At 35.8% G+C, this 16,194-nt stretch overlaps 1 protein-coding gene across 1 annotated transcript; it reads left to right on the top strand.

Annotated features, from left to right (window-relative positions):
* The first annotated feature begins 12,911 nt into the window (after positions 1 to 12,911).
* LOC133518121 (trypsin alpha-4-like) lies at positions 12,912 to 15,909 on the top strand. Its single transcript, XM_061851704.1, has 3 exons — positions 12,912 to 14,343; positions 14,894 to 15,039; positions 15,581 to 15,909. The coding sequence occupies exons 1-3, from the start codon at positions 13,867 to 13,869 to the stop codon at positions 15,825 to 15,827; spliced, it is 870 nt and encodes a 289-aa protein (XP_061707688.1). The 5' UTR covers positions 12,912 to 13,866; the 3' UTR covers positions 15,828 to 15,909.
* Positions 15,910 to 16,194: the final 285 nt, after the last annotated feature.

The raw sequence follows: 16,194 nt of genomic DNA, 5'->3' as shown, positions 1-16,194 counted from the left end.
ACGTTTTTGTGTTGCCTAGTTTTTTATGAAAAAGTAACGAATGTGGAAATTAAGATTAGTGAAACCTAGTCAACCTAGTCAGTCCATCAATAACTAACTAGATGGCGCTAGTCGGCCCATTATTACTATTTTCTGAAACCTGACAAAATACAGAATAACATGTAATGTGTCACTAAAAACTATACTAATTTTAAGATAAGTATAGTAAGATTAATCAACTCAGTTTCAAATATGATGCTGATGTTTTGTTAAATGAGGGCTACCGCGTTTAATTTAGCCACTAGGGGCGCTAGTGTGCACGGAGGTTTTTCAAAATGTCAAATGCTTAGAATTGTCGATATTTTGGGGGTGCAAGCTTTTATATCGCGAATTTTCACTTTATTGTGGTAATATTCTTTCATATTTGATTAATCATGGTAAAATAAGATACTTACTTAGTTCAATAAATGTTAGGGGTTTAAAAAAGTGCGAACTTAAATATATTCAAAATTAAACAGATTGAAAAAACGGCAATTTCGGACTTTAAAATACCTTTGAACTAATAGAACGTGCTGATTTTTAGGGTACCCTATTACTGAGACTTCGCTGTCCGTCTGTCCGTCCGTCCGTCTGTCACCAGGCTGTATCTCATGAACCGTGATAGCTAGACAGTTGAAATTTTCACAGATGATGTATTTCTTTTGCCGCTATAACAACAATTATACTAAAAACAGAATAAAATAAATATTTAAGGGGGGCTCCCATACAACAAACATATTTTTTTGCCGTTTTTATAAATAATGGTACGGGCGCGCGTCTGACTCGCACTAGTCGCACTTGCCCGGTTTTTAAAAATAAACATAGCAGAATTTTAAGATCTGTTTTTCTGGACCTACATCTATAGTGGCGCCGACTGGTGAGCACCAAAACGGTAGCACTCATTAAATACTATTAAGTTAAAGTTAAATACTACTAAGATAACAGTCTCAAGAATCTAGTCGCCGCCATTAATCGGAATTACGTTCTCATTTAAAACAACTTGTTAAAATAAATAAATATAATAGGACATTATTACACAAATTGACTAAGTCCCACAGTAAGCTCAATAAGGCTTGTGTTGAGGGTAGTTACACAACGATATATATAATATATACATATTTATAAATAATTAAATACATAGAAAACACACATGACTCAGGAACAAATATCAATGCTCATCACACGAATAAATTCCCTTACCAGGATTTGAACCCGGGACCATCAGCTTCGTAGGCAGGGTCACTATACCCACTAGGCCAAATCGGTCGTCAAAATAATATGAAATTAAGCAAATTCAATTTTAGACCGAGTAGATGTTTTATAATCATACAAAAATTGTAATTGCTCTATTTTCTTTGTTACAATTTTTTTGCAACGAAATGTAGTAATACAAGTATTTGATACTTTAATGAGCATGCTAAGTTTCGTTTTTAGGGTTCCGTACCCAAAGGGTCCCAATTACTAAGACTCTATGACTGTCCGTCTGTCTGTCTGTCTGTCACCAGGCTGTATGTCATGAAGCGTGATAGACAGTTGAAATTTTCACAGATGATGTATTTCTGTTGCCGATATAACAAAAAATACTAAAAACAGAATAAAATAAATATTTAAGTGGGGCACCCATACAACATACGTGATTTTTTTTCCGTTTTTTGCGTAATGGTACGGAACCCTTCGTGCACGAGTCCCGCACTTGGCCGGTTTTAATATAGCATGTCATTTTATACCAATTAAATAAAAAAAAATAATTAAAAACGAAATTCATTTTATGCTAAAAATGCCTTTTATTATTTTGGAAAAGAGCTGATACTCTTCAAACCGTTGAATCGATTTCTATAAAACATCAGAACCACCGCAAGGAAACTCGCTTTCACCTATAAAACCGCATTAAAATCGGCTCATCCGCTGGACAGCTACGATGCCACAGACAGACAGAAATTGGCGTCAAACATATAGGTAACACCAGTAAGTACATTAGGTATTGTTTTAATACTTATATAAGTAGTATGTGTGTTTGTATTTAATAGTCTCCATATTTAGCTCCTTTCACTATCTGTTGACTTTTGTATGAGTTCGAAATTTCCTGCTACCTAAAGGTTGTCTGGAAGAGATCGCTTTTTAGCGATAAGACCGCCTGTTGTTACCTGGTTCTATTTTCCTTTAAAATTCATTTGTAGTTTTACACGTATGTAAAATGTATAATTGTTGGTGCAATAAAGAATATTTACTTACTTACTTACTTAACACCCTTAAAAATGAGAGAGGGTTTTTCACAGCTGGTTCTTGTGACTTTTAAGACACGTAACTAAAAGTAAACACTAGACTTTAAGAATAAAAATAACGGTAGTTACTGACTATGCGTTTTTAGTGACTATGGGAATTTATTTGTGTGATGAACACAGATATTTGTTCCTGAGTCATGGGTTTTTTCTATGTATTTGGTCCAAAAGAGAGGTATGGGCATTGTGAATGTCATCTCGCTTTGTGCGGTACGGCATAGCACAGCGGATGTCATTCCTGATCTAGAGCAGAGCCCAACTGGGGAAGTACCTCACAGAAAACCGCAGCCAAGTAACACTAGACGCTAGAGCTCAACGAGGGCGCTAGGGTCGGCAACGAGCATGTAACTCCTCAGGCGTATATAGGCTATGGAGACTGCTTACCATCAGGCGGGCCGTATGCTTGTTTGCCACGGACGTAGTATAAACACAAAAAATTATACAATAAAGAACCAAGAATGCATTTCTCGAACACGTTCCAGAACTGAAGAAGTTTCAATCGCAGGTAGCAAACATTTTCAGCGGCCAATAAAAGTTGCTCGGCCGCCGATGCCGAATGAGACCGACAGGCCAAATCGAACGTATAAGTACCGACATCAGAATAAATAAAATAAGTAAATGTTATAAGGACTTTTTTACAAGCCTTGTGTTATGGGTACTCATGGGTAATCATGTTATTTAGCTATCGTGTGTCTCGCCCACGCCAATACATGTACGGACAAGTACGAGCGAAATACACGATAACTGCATGACATCAGTTAGATGTCATTCTGATATCAGTGTACTTGCGAATTGTCAATTGCAGTAGTTCATTAAATACATTGAAAATATAAAGGACGAATAGAACATTCAACTTTTAACGCATAAAGTGGTAGAAATTTACAGGTAGGTACCGAGAAAAAATCAAAAATGTCCGAATTTTCTCTTAAATGTCCCATGACTAACAAAGGGGGCGTTAACAAAGGTTAAAAAAGCGGCCAAGTGCGAGTCGGACTCGCCCATGAAGGGTTGCGTACCATTTATGACGAAAAAACTACTTACTAGATCTCGTTCAAACCAATTTTCGGTGGAATGTTTGACATTCAGTGACGTTTAGTTTGTTCGTTTTGTAGCTGGCCCTGGCTATTCCTTTGTCTATTGTAAGTAAAACCGAACGTTCTACTTACCTGCAAAAAAAAATCGTTCGCTTTAACCAGTTATTCAATAATGACGTTATGGGTATTGCAATAAGATTCAAAATGTACAATGTCATATATACTTGACTATGGATACATACTAGTTATCTATTACGTAGCATTAGTTTATGAGACTGTTAGCTTAACAGTAAGATAGAAACGATTGATTGAATTAGTATGAATTTCATTTTGACACTTGGAGAGACTTTACACCTCCAAATCTTATTGGTATTAGTACTCTGACATTGGGGACCTTTTAAATCCCCAGAATTAATGTATTTTTAAACATATAGACTATACATCTCTGTTGTATTGTAGTAATTATTTATTTTAAGATTAATACAATGTAATGTTTACCCATCAGGTATTGGCTGTTGTATTTATAAATGATTTCTTATGTATTTTTCATGTTACTATAAATCTTGTATTGACTTGTAAAAGAGTCCTTGAGGCCTACTAGCAGAATAATTTTTTTTATGTTGAATTTTACTAATGGAAAAATATGTTGCGAGGCTGTGTTATCCCTCTACGGTTACAGAGTGCCGGCGAGTCAAACGCTACTACAAAACCAGTCTAAAATGTGTCATCGAGACAAAGGCGCGTCATAGGAAAGCGCACTTATACTGTTTTTTTGAGCCCGGGACTAGCCCGCGCTCAGGTGCCAATTAGAATTGTTTTTAGCGCGTAGTAGCATGTTCGGTTTTACATACAATAGACAAAGGATTAGCCATTCGAGGCCAGCTACAAAACGAACGATTATACCTTAACTTTGATTTGCAAATGGGATGAAATTGAGAATAATACTGAATATGTTCCTATCAATAACAGGCATCAGCTGGACCGTATGCTTGTTTGCTACCGTCGTAGTATAAGGAAATACAGAAGCTGAGTCAATCGTTTATTTGCACCAGTGACTCATATTTTATACACGTTTCTAATATATCGATAAAATAAATCACTTTTATCTCGTATGGACTCTAACATGTTGCATACTATTTTCCAACTCGGACTTTAACAAGAGAGTTCGAAAAAATTGGTAATATTATCTCTAAGAATATTATTTGCACCAGACACATAGTTTGTATATCTAAGCTTACAATGTTACTGTTCAAAGAAAATAAAATTAGGTATTCTTGAAGAAAAAGAAGAAACGTAATTACAAACATATTAGCCAAGCTTTCTGAAAAAAAAAAAAACAGCTAATTACTTATATGGAAAAAGATATAGGTACACATGTTCATAAAAATAATGATCTCATAAAGATTTCGTGCTTTGCCTAATCTAAAGCATTTCGTACAAAATAGTACTTTGGAAAGTTGCTCAAAGTATCCAATAAACCTTGCTTTTAGCGTTAAAAACGAACCTCATTTCCCGCGAAGCATTCCCTTAATGGCCTGCCGTTTAAAAAAGAAAACATAAAAACAAAAATGGCCGAAACTCATAAGAGCAATGCACGAAAATGTTTGCGCGTCATCACGGCAACGTCTAAGGTAAAACTTTTATTTATGCGAAAACTTGTTTCATTTTTCTTTCCCGGGCATTTCAGAGAATAAAGCCTCTGGTACGCCGCTCGAGAACATAAATAACGCCACATTAAAGATGTATGAAGAAGACAAACCCACTTCTAGATTTATTTACAAGGATCCAGCATTTAGTTTTGTTCTGAAAAACAGCCAAAGCCGTGTCGCATCACTCACTCTCAATTCGGCACATTTGAAATCCGAATAGTGTTCTAACCGTCAAATAAGAATGTTTGAAATTTAAAAAGCAGTGTCACCGAATTATTCGTTAATTCAGTAAAAAACACAATTTTCTTATTACTTCCACAGCTCTATAAATCCAATATTTTCAGAGCGCATAGTTAATTTACGTTCCAGATTTGAAAATTTAAAGTTTTTTTAGCGTTCGAAAGACTCAACTATTTCAATTAAGAATCTCGTAACGTTCCATTTTCGAACTTTGTTTGAAATTGCAGTCCGTTGGAGAAGTCGAGTTCCGAAGTCATTCCACGGCCAGTAATAAGGTTCCGACACGTCCGACCTTTGACGGCCCTTAACAAAGTAATCGAGCGATCGAGAAAAATACTATGTTGCATTTGATGGTGCACTTTGCTTCGCATTGTGAAAGACAAGCTTTTCTTAGTTCAATTTATGCTATTTTTGGCAACAATGAAAAGTCTAAATGCGAGTGATACGTATTTGTATTCTCAAGGTTTGCATACAATTTCATTTGGGGATCATTCAATTCGGTGTAAACGCAATAAAATGTATGAAATACGAACGCATATTCAGTGCGTATATGCGCATTATATATGTTCTGGTTGGTTGGTTCTTAAATAGAAAGGCATTATCGACCAGTTTGGCCTAGTGGGTAGTGACCCTGCCTACGAATCCGATGGTCCCGGGTTCAAATCCTGGTAAGGGCATTTATTCGTGTGAAGAGCATGGATATTTGTTCCCATGGGTGTTTTCTATGTATTTAAGTATTTATAAATATTTTTATATTATAATATATATATCATTGTCTAAGTACCCTCAACACAAGTCTTATTGAGCTTACTGTACTTAGTCAATTTGTGTAATAATGTCCTATAATATTTATTTATTTATTTATTTATTTATCGTGTTTCAGCCAGATTATATTGATTATTTTATATTATTATGACTTAAAATTAATACTTAACGACGGCCACATTTTATTGTAATCTGTATTAATCGCAAAAATATTGAATTGATAAACGTATTTCAACTGATATGGCACTAAAACTTTGAGATAAATTTTAGATTTTATTTAGACGATAGTGCAAAAACCACGAAAATTTCCAGAAACGAGAACGTCAAACATGATTAATCCAACCAACGTGAGTGATTCCATTTTGTCACGTTCAATGTTATTAATATCGTAAAAGTGCGCATTGCATGCGGCTCTGACAGCTGGCAACTCACAAACTTAGATTTATGCCTCAACTTGTTTCATATTTCTTGACTCGAGTTTCACGCAACGCTAAAAACGGCAGACGTGCCTGTTGAGGTTGTTATGATATTAGTAATAAATACTGATAAATTTATATACGGGAACTTAGCTCAGGTGAAGGATAATTATGTTCTTAATATAAAATATAAAATAAACGGTGAAGAGCGAGTTCGTATTACTCACGCACTATGGGGTCCCGTGCAAACTTTGAATTATAAATAAATAAATAAATAAATATTATACGACATTATTACACAAATTGACTAAGTCCCACAGTAAGCTCAATAAGGCTTGTGTTGAGGGTACTTAGACAACGATAGATATAATATATAAATATTTATAAATACTTAAATACATACAAAACACCCATGACTCAGGAACAAATATCCATGCTCATCACACGAATAAATGCCCTTACCAGGATTTGAACCCGAGATCATAAGCTTCGTAGGCAGGGTCACTACCCACTAGGCCAGACCGGTCGTCAAATTATTTCGTGTAACTGTAAAGAATCATGTAATTTATTTACCTATGTTAGTGCGTCTCGCCCGCGCCAGTACATATACGGACAAGTACGAGCGAAATGCACGATAACTAATTGACATCAGTTAGATGCTATTTTGATACGAGTGTACGTTGATGAAAGATGAAAGGACTTTAAGTAAAATTAGAGACATAACAGTGACATTTCATAGCACCTACGGGATTCTTCAAATTAACTGTTTTGCCAAAATGTGTAGCTAAAGAACTTTGACTTTTAAATTTATTTAAATAATTTTGGGGATTCATTCGTAAAAAAACGTAAAAAGTATATTACATACTCATCTAGCCGCCTGTCTCATTCGTCATTCGTGTTTTTTTTATAGTTTTTACAGCCAAATTCAAATTAATAAAGTTATTTCGCAGAGTCTAATCATACAGTACGTATAAGATAAACTAAGATGAGTATAGAACGTTAGAGAACAGACGATATTACAGTATACACCGTGGGTCCATATAGCACAACAGATTTAAACCACAAAGTCCTGAGATCATAAGGAGCAACAAATTTTATATGAGTTTTGATCAAATTCAGCAAAAATAGTTTTTGTTTCTCTTTGTGTTTCTGTTTTCTGCTCAGAACACTTTTTTTTACATCTTGGCGAAAAAACAAACATTGCATAGGATAAGTAAAGTTGAGGTTGTGTTTGTTGTGAGATAAAATTTGCGAGTTTCCTACTACCTCTAAACCAAGTCATTTAATGGCAGCGTTGCAGCCTAAAAGGCATTCAGGGCTAATAAACAAATTTTCAAAAACAAATTCATTTCTCTAAAACAAGACCGATCTCTAAATGCGGTCAAGAATACACCTTTGATATCCGTCGGGTTATGTGGGTCCACAGTGTATAAGTAACAAGAAAAACTAGAGATTTTTTTACGTTCCGAAAGCGTTTAATTTATACACTATAGGGTAATGGCAAGATTAAGTAGGAAAGTGGAGAAGATTAAGTAGGAAAGCGGACCCTGGCGCTAGGCCGGGAAAACGCTAGGTTGAAGAAGAAGAAGAGGGTAATGGCATAGTGTTCCTTTGCTCGTCAAAATAGTATTTACATTACGATGCAAGAGCGAAAAGTAGGAAAGGACCGAAGATAGTATTCAAATAGACACGAGTTGCGAATAACGTATTCGCACCTGTAACATCGTGTATCATACAAGGTTTTACAGTACGTCATGAGTACTGTAAAACCTTTAAATTTTCGACAAGGCACGTAAAGGGGTAATTATATAAATAAATAAATAATAAATAAATAAATATTATAGGACATTATTACACAAATTGACTAAGTCCCACAGTAAGCTCAATAAGGCTTGTGTTGAGGGTACTTAGACAACGATATATATAATATATAAATATTTATAAATACTTAAATACATAGAAAACACCCATGACTCAGGAACAAAATATGCCCTTACCAGGATTTGAACCCGGGACCATCAGCTTCGTAGGCAGGGTCACTACCCACTAGGCCAAACCGGTCGTCATAATTACCGCAGTAGTGCATTAAGTAGCACCATATTATGTACTGTGTGTATCATTTGCTAAAGTGGTCGCTATGAGATCACCACCTGGCTAAGGGCAGAACTAAATATACGGTTCAACTCACGCGTTTTAACTCGCGCGACGTTTTAATTTTGTTTTTACAAGCTTTTAGTTAACTTACCCTGTTAGTATGTATGGGACAAATCTTGCAAGTTAAATTTGACCCACTTCCCGGTTTCCGATGAAACTGAAAATTTGCATACATGTAAGTCGGGTGACAATGTAATATTATGGTACCATCGAGCTGATCTGATGATGGAGACAGGAGGTGGCCATAGGAACTCTGTGTTAAACAACGCAACCTAATAGTTTTTGGGGTTTTTAAAATTGTCTCGACAATTAGTTGCCTGTGGAAAGAAAAGTACAGTCAGCGATAAAAGCTTGTACCAAAAATGAAATTTTTGCCTAAAACTTATTTTAATATATTTTAGAGTAACTTTATTTGCTCAAGAAGTGCCAAAACTACGCGTTATCTGTCACAGCAGAGATATGGATGACCCCGTAGCGGTCAGGGGCACGAAGATAATTGTGATGTTTTCCCCACAATAAGAAATTATTTTTTAAATGTTTCGACGACCACACTCTGGCCTAGTGGGTAGTGATTCTGCCGCTGAAGCCGATTGTCCTGGGTTTGAATATTATTTTATGTGTAATTTGATGATGTATAAACATATATTTTTGAATGTAATTTTTAATAAATATTTATTTGTATTGTATTACTTCTTTTTTAACTCTGTCCTATTATTAAGTCAATAATAGCGCATACGTAAATATCTACAAATTTCGTACTTTAGCTATTTATGTACAATTATCATATTGAAATATGTAATTATACGATCTTTACAGAATCGACCTCCAATAAGTCTTTTTATTAGGTTACCGTACCTCGAAAGGAAAAAAACGGAACCCTTATAGGATCACTTTGTTGTCCGTCCGTCCGTCTGTCTGTATGTCAAGACCCTTTTTCTCAGGAACGCGTGGAGGTATCAAACTGGAATTTATATAAAATACTCAGGTCTGTTGTCCCTTGGAGCTGTGAAAAATTTTTCGAAGCCAACGCAATCAAAAGATTCAGCCCGTTATGCCGCAAATTTCCGCAAATTTTCGACACTCGCAAGGGAATCAAAACCTACAGGGTACTTCCCGTGAACTCAGAATCTTGAAATTTGGCACGAAGCAATGTCTTATAGATAAAGGAAAAAATACGGAAACCGTAAATGTTGGTACGGAACCCTCGGTGCGCGAGTCCGACTCGCATTTGTCCGGTTTTTTCATTTAAATCAACTTAAACCTCATCGACCGCAGTAATTTCAAATTTTAACACACCGAAGTTTTCTAGACTTTACAATTTATTTTAAATTACCTTGAATAATGTTCAATATCTATGCAACTGTTTCCACTCACAGTTAGAGTAGATGATATTTTAAATTGTAATTTCATACATGAGCACCTTTGTTTGATGTGTTTTTTATTCAAATTAGCTTAGTTTGTGTAGCACCTCCTTTCGCATTGATATTGTTGAGTATTTTAGGATTTTATTTATGTACTTTTTTTAGAGCTTCTTCCCGCGACTTTGTCTGCGGGGAATGATGATAATGATTCATAAAATATATCATTTCCTAGACCTCAAACTGTGTACCGAATTTAATCTAAATTCCAGCCGGTCCAGCGGTTTAAGAGTAGTAACGGACATACAGACAGAAGGAGTCACTTTCGAATTTGTCTAATATAAATATAAATATTTTGGAGACAATCTTCAACAGATCGTGTACTATGGGTACTAGGCGACGATATAAATAAATAAATAAATATTATACGACATTATTACACAAATTGACTAAGTCCCACAGTAAGCTCAATAAGGCTTGTGTTGAGGGTACTTAGACAACGATATATACATATAAATATTTATAAATACTTAAATACATAGAAAACACCCATGACTCAGGAACAAATATCCATGCTCATCACACGAATAAATGCCCTTACCAGGATTTGAACCCGGGACCATCAGCTTCGTAGGCAGGGTCACTACCCACTAGGCCAAACCGGTCTTCAAAATAAATAAATAGATATATACATAGAAAACACCCATGACCCAGGAACAAATAGCCGTGCTCATTACACAACTACTGCCCTTACCGGGATTCGAACCCGAGACCATCGGCTTCATAGGTAGGATCACTATCCACTAGGTCAGACAGGTCGTCAATATAATAATATTGTACAGTCTTATCACTGTACATGTATTTTGGACTTTAATTAGTTGCGCGTACATGTCAGACGTGATTATAATCCGCATTGGAGTCGCACGTTCGACACGTCTTGTCGGACAACAAATGTGACAGCGGAAGCAGAAGAATCAGCAATACATTCATATAAAACCACCATACAGGCAAGACATGGTAGAGACGTCTTCGATTCTTGAGGAAGAGGGTCAACTTATTAACTGTACTTTACTCGCAATATACTTATACCTTAACTGCAACTACTGTTTATCGTGCTGCTCACCATCAGACCACCTGAAACTCCTAGTGTACCGGCTAACGGGCTGCTACAATTAATATAATAGATACATACATATATATAATAGTCTTCCTCATCGCTTTCTATGACGGTGATACGTGTACACGTAGGAGGGCTTAGGTCTCTTCCCGTAACTGGCGTTTTATGTCTTTTCTTCCAGCAAGCTCCTCCCAACGCTCAGGGTCGATGGCGCAAGATCAGATGCCGTTTGAGCACGTCCTTGTAGCGCAGGTGCTGACCACCGTGCTTCCGCTTATCCATCGCCAACTCAGTGTAGAGAATAGCTTTAGGCAAGCGGTGTTCATCCATTCGAAGGACGTGCTCACACCATCTGAGCTGCTGCTGCATTAGCATAGCCTCCATGCATTCCGGAACGACGCAGGATCTCAAAGTTGGGAATACGGTCCTGCCACTCTACTCCGAGTATAAACCGCAGACACCTCAGTAAGTGTCCAGTATTTTTATGTTTGTTTTGAAGGCACCATGTCTCTGCTCCATGTAATAGGACAGGAATGATTAGCGCCATGTAGACGCAATTTCTTGTCTCGAGTTTAAGATCATGGAACCTCCAGACGTGATCTGTGAGTCGTCCGAGATTAGCAGCGCCATTGGCGATACGTGAAAGTATCTCCGAGGCTAGGGTGTTATCACGCTGGATAGTGCTTCCAAGATATTTAAAATATGAAACTTTATCTAATGCTCTCCAATCTAGATTCACCGCTGGGTCAGCCTCGCCTCCTCTTGGCGGTTGCTTGAGAATTTGAGTCTTCGAAGCACAAATAACGAAACCAAACTGTTGACATGAACGATGTAGTGCGTCAACGTAACCGAGGAGATACCCCATGCTATCGGACATGAGGAATATGTCATAGGGATAGTAAGGATTACTGATATACTTAGTCAGGTCATAAGTTCTGTCAATTAGGTTTTGACTGATACTTAATTAGCTGTCTCAGTTTTGGACAATTCTATGTAATATTCAGATAAATGTCGTAAAAAAAACATGCAAAAAATACGCGACCTGTTCGAGGTGATTTTGATCCTTAGTTATTTATTTTTCTTGTTTACATTATCAAATCTAACATAAAATATAAGCTGGATCTTTTATCTTTCAATTCACGGCAAACTTTTTTTATCAACAGGTTTATATTACATTTTATCAGTTAAAACCTTTGTGACAGAAGTTATGACCCAACTAAGTATGAATGTTGATTTATTATTATTGTTTGCTATTTATCACGAACACACCATCCTCATTTAATCATTTGTTTTAACAATTACTACTACATTATCATCAAACTAGTTAAGCTCAATTTAGAAAAAGCTCTTAAAACACATTTTTGAATATTTATTATATTTCCCGCCTTCAAAGGGGCAATCTTGTTACAGTTAATGAACAAACTTAGTATCTCATTCTAATTAGGCACTACCAGCTGAGAGGGAGATAGTGTTTTATTAATCAAATTTGCTCGCTACGCGATCTTAGCGCCAACGCCATTTTACAAGTTTACGAGAAATATAGTTCGAGTCATCCACGATGTGTCTTCGTTAGTGACACGATCTATATGGGCTATTTTACTTAAAGTACCTACTAAACACTTATTTTCAAAAAATTGGGATTTTGTTTATTGTTTTTACTCAGAATCACGATCTCTTTCGATTGTAATAGAAGACAAAACTTGACCCAAAATTTCCATAGGAATTTTTCTCCTGCCATTCCGTTAATCTTATACAAAAAGTCAATGAAAAAAGCTAACGGAATGAGAATAAATTTTTTTTTATACTTTTTAGCTATTAGGGTCGAAAGAGCTCATGTCACTGAGCAAAACAACTTAAACATGTCTAAGTATAGTATAACTTCAAATAAAATGACCAACAAGTTATCTGCTTTGACCGAAGGATGACTGGTAGAGAATGCCTTATAGCATTAAGTCCAGCTTTAGTACGTTTGTATTTTCTTTTGTACAATAAAGATTAAAAAAATAAAATAAATATGACTTAAATATACAGAAGATAATCTCTTTATTGGCGCACATCAGCAAAAAAGATACAATAAAAATTAAGAAATGTGTTTCGTCTTCCATTTTACATTTAAGGGAAATAACAATTCGATTAAAGGTAGAGACAGGAAACAAGTGCTCTTATCGCTAAAGAGCGATCTCTTCCAGAAAAACTAAATATAGGATAAACTTCACTTAATTGATGTTGTAAGCCTTTTAGCGTTCGAAATTTAACTTTCCCTTTTGAATTGGAATTTCTTCCCGTAAATGGTAATATTTTCAAGAGCGTTCTCACAAGAAAACTGGGATAAATTTAAAATTGATAATATTCCTCGATGAAATTCAGGACTTTATTACGCTCATTATTAGAAACACAGTCTACATGTTCGAGTAAGAACGTCTTCTTATCTGTAGGAACGTGATGTTAAATATTAGAAAAAAGACTTATTTAAGTCATTAGTAATGATTATTTTTCCGGTGGTCGTTTACAAAAAACCGCGTGAAGCACTGAATTGTGAGCTCTTATTTGTAAATTTTTACACGTATATAAGAGATAACTTATTCGTTTTTGATCTATATAGGTACTCAACTAGCTAATTACTTTCAGAAATTGTGTAGATTTTCAACCTTAACGACCTGTATCTAGATTTTGTGCCTTCTTGCCCCGACATTCACGTAATCAATAGTGGCAGCTGTAAGTAGCTCATGACTTGATATCAATGCATTTTACTGCAATCAAATGGACGTTTTATCGTCACGTTTCCGTTTAGTAATTATTGTGGAGCGTTAAAACCTCACATCGAAATTGCTCAGAAATGCCTGTTAAAACCGTGCTTATTATTACTTTCTTTTATATTTTACTTCAGTCAATAAATGCACGCGAAGACAATGTTATGACAGGACACATTGTTGGGGGATTTTTGTCTAAAATAGAAAGTTTCCCTTTTTCGGTATACATCAGTAAAAGTTGTAACCTGTATCGAAATTCGAGCTGCGGAGCATCGATACTGAATCAAGTAATATTATTAACTGCAGCGCATTGTTTTAAGCAGTGTGATCCGTTTACAATTAATGCTTATTCTGGTTCCGTACGTAAATATTCAGGCTTTGAAAATAAAGTCATCGGTTTCAAAATACATGAAAAGTACCATCCAATCCGCCATAGCAATGACATCGCTCTTTTGAGATTGGAAACGGAACTAATTTTTGGGAGGACAGTGAAGAGAATTATTTTGATGAAGTATCCACCTAACAATACATTGGCTGTTGTCGCTGGATGGGGCTGGATAGATGTAAGTTCAACTGTTTTGTGTTTAAATGCTCTTCGGTTTTACCATCTGATTGATTTTTTTGATTGAATTAAATTATATGTATCAAGAAATAGTTAAGTAGTACTTAAGTAAGTTAAGTAAGGAAGTACTTAAGTTTACTTCCTTGTGGTACACCGCAAATTATTGGACTACCTTTAAGTCTAAATTGAGCTTTATCTTAAAATGTTACGTATTTATGTAAGTATTTTTAATTTTTATTTGTTAAAGTTATAATTTGTTACTTTACAATCAATACAATACATCTACGGAACCTTGCCACGGGTGACTTTTGTTTTAGTTTAGGAGTAGGTTGTCAATTTTTTAAATATAATTTAGTTTTTTATTGTGTCTGTTATGTTTAGTTTAGTTCATAAGTTTTAACTAATAATTTTCTGTAATTTATAATTGTGTATTGACGTAGTTATGTAATGGGAGAAATAAAGTTGAAAATTATTTAGATTAAGAGTAGATTAAAGTTACAATTAAATATTATAAAATGCATTTGTCACATTGCTGTTTTTGCATTTTTCAGTCCAAAGGTACAAGAGGTGATCTCCTAAAACATACTCCTCAGCTAGTCTTAGATCGAGAAGCCTGTGCTAGCCTTCTGGGTAATAGAGAAATACCGATGGGAATGATATGCGGAAAAGACACAGACGGTGAAAGCTATCCTGAGAAGTAAGTATTGTACATATACGATAACATTCTAATACAATATAGAGAGCTTCATTGTGTAAAATGCGTAATACAAAACAAAAAATAAAATAAAAACAATCTATTTTTTATATTGAATTGTCAAGAAATTCAGAAAGCGAAGCATAGTTTGAATATTAGTCCATAAGAACCATGTACCTACTAGTAAACATACAACTTTGATGTTTTTTTTTTATACTACGTCGGTGGCATACAAGCATACGGCCCGCCTGATGGTAAGCAGTCTCCGTAGCCTATGTACGCCTGCAACTCCAGAGGAGTTACATGCGCGTTGCCGACCCTAAGCCCGCCCCCCCCCCCCCTCGTTGAGCTCTGGCAACCTTACTTACCGGCAGGAACACAACACTATGAGTAGGGTCTAGTGTTATTTGGCTGCGGTTTTCTGTAAGGTGGAGGTACTTCCCCAGTTGGGCTCTGCTCTAGATCTAGATGATTTGGTTTTTCTTAACACCCAAAGTAACAATTATACTGAAAATATGAATAAGCCTTTGATACATTTTCGCAGAGGAGACTCGGGCAGCCCCCTGGTAATCCACAATAACATTCAGATCGGGATCGTTTCCTTCAAAAGAAGAGAATATACAAATCACACCATCGCATACACCCACGTCCCATACTTCTACGACTGGATAGTCAAAAATGCAAGGAAATTGTATTGCGAATACGCAAATAGGACACATATGATGCCCCTTTTTACTTTTACCTCTCGCTGGCCATTCGAGCAATGTGATCTCGCTAAGGGTGTTATTTGAAGATACGCTGATTAAAGCGAATTATTTCGGATTAGTTAGCTAAGTTTATGGAAATAAATGTTGTTACAAGTAGTACATATTACTCGATGTATCCCTTTGTTTGACGACCGGTTTGGCCTAGTGGGTAGTGATCCTGCCTACGAAGCTGATGGTCCCGGGTTCAAATCCTGGTAAGGGCATGTATTCGTGTGATGAGCATGGATTTTTGTTCCTGAGTCATGGGTGTTTTCTATGTATTTAAGTATTTATATATATTTATATATTATATATATCGTTGTCTAAGTACCCTCAACACAAGCCTTATTGAGCTTACTGTGGGACTTAGTCAATTTGTGTAATAATGTCCTATAATATTTATTTATTTATT

The sequence above is a fragment of the Cydia pomonella genome, chromosome 5, assembly GCF_033807575.1.
Source record: "Cydia pomonella isolate Wapato2018A chromosome 5, ilCydPomo1, whole genome shotgun sequence".
Classification (NCBI taxonomy): Eukaryota; Metazoa; Arthropoda; class Insecta; order Lepidoptera; family Tortricidae; genus Cydia; species Cydia pomonella.
The sequence above is the reverse complement of the archived record's forward strand: the minus strand, read 5'-3'. Positions and strand labels throughout refer to the sequence as shown.

Bases quoted from the DNA above. Each gene is read 5' to 3' on its own strand.
- LOC133518121 (XM_061851704.1), top strand. From the start codon at position 13,867: ATGCCTGTTAAAACCGTGCTTATTATTACTTTCTTTTATATTTTACTT. The intron at 14,344-14,893 runs GTAAGTTCAACT...TGCATTTTTCAG, and splicing joins CTGGATGGGGCTGGATAGAT to TCCAAAGGTACAAGAGGTGA. The intron at 15,040-15,580 runs GTAAGTATTGTA...ACATTTTCGCAG, and splicing joins GGTGAAAGCTATCCTGAGAA to AGGAGACTCGGGCAGCCCCC.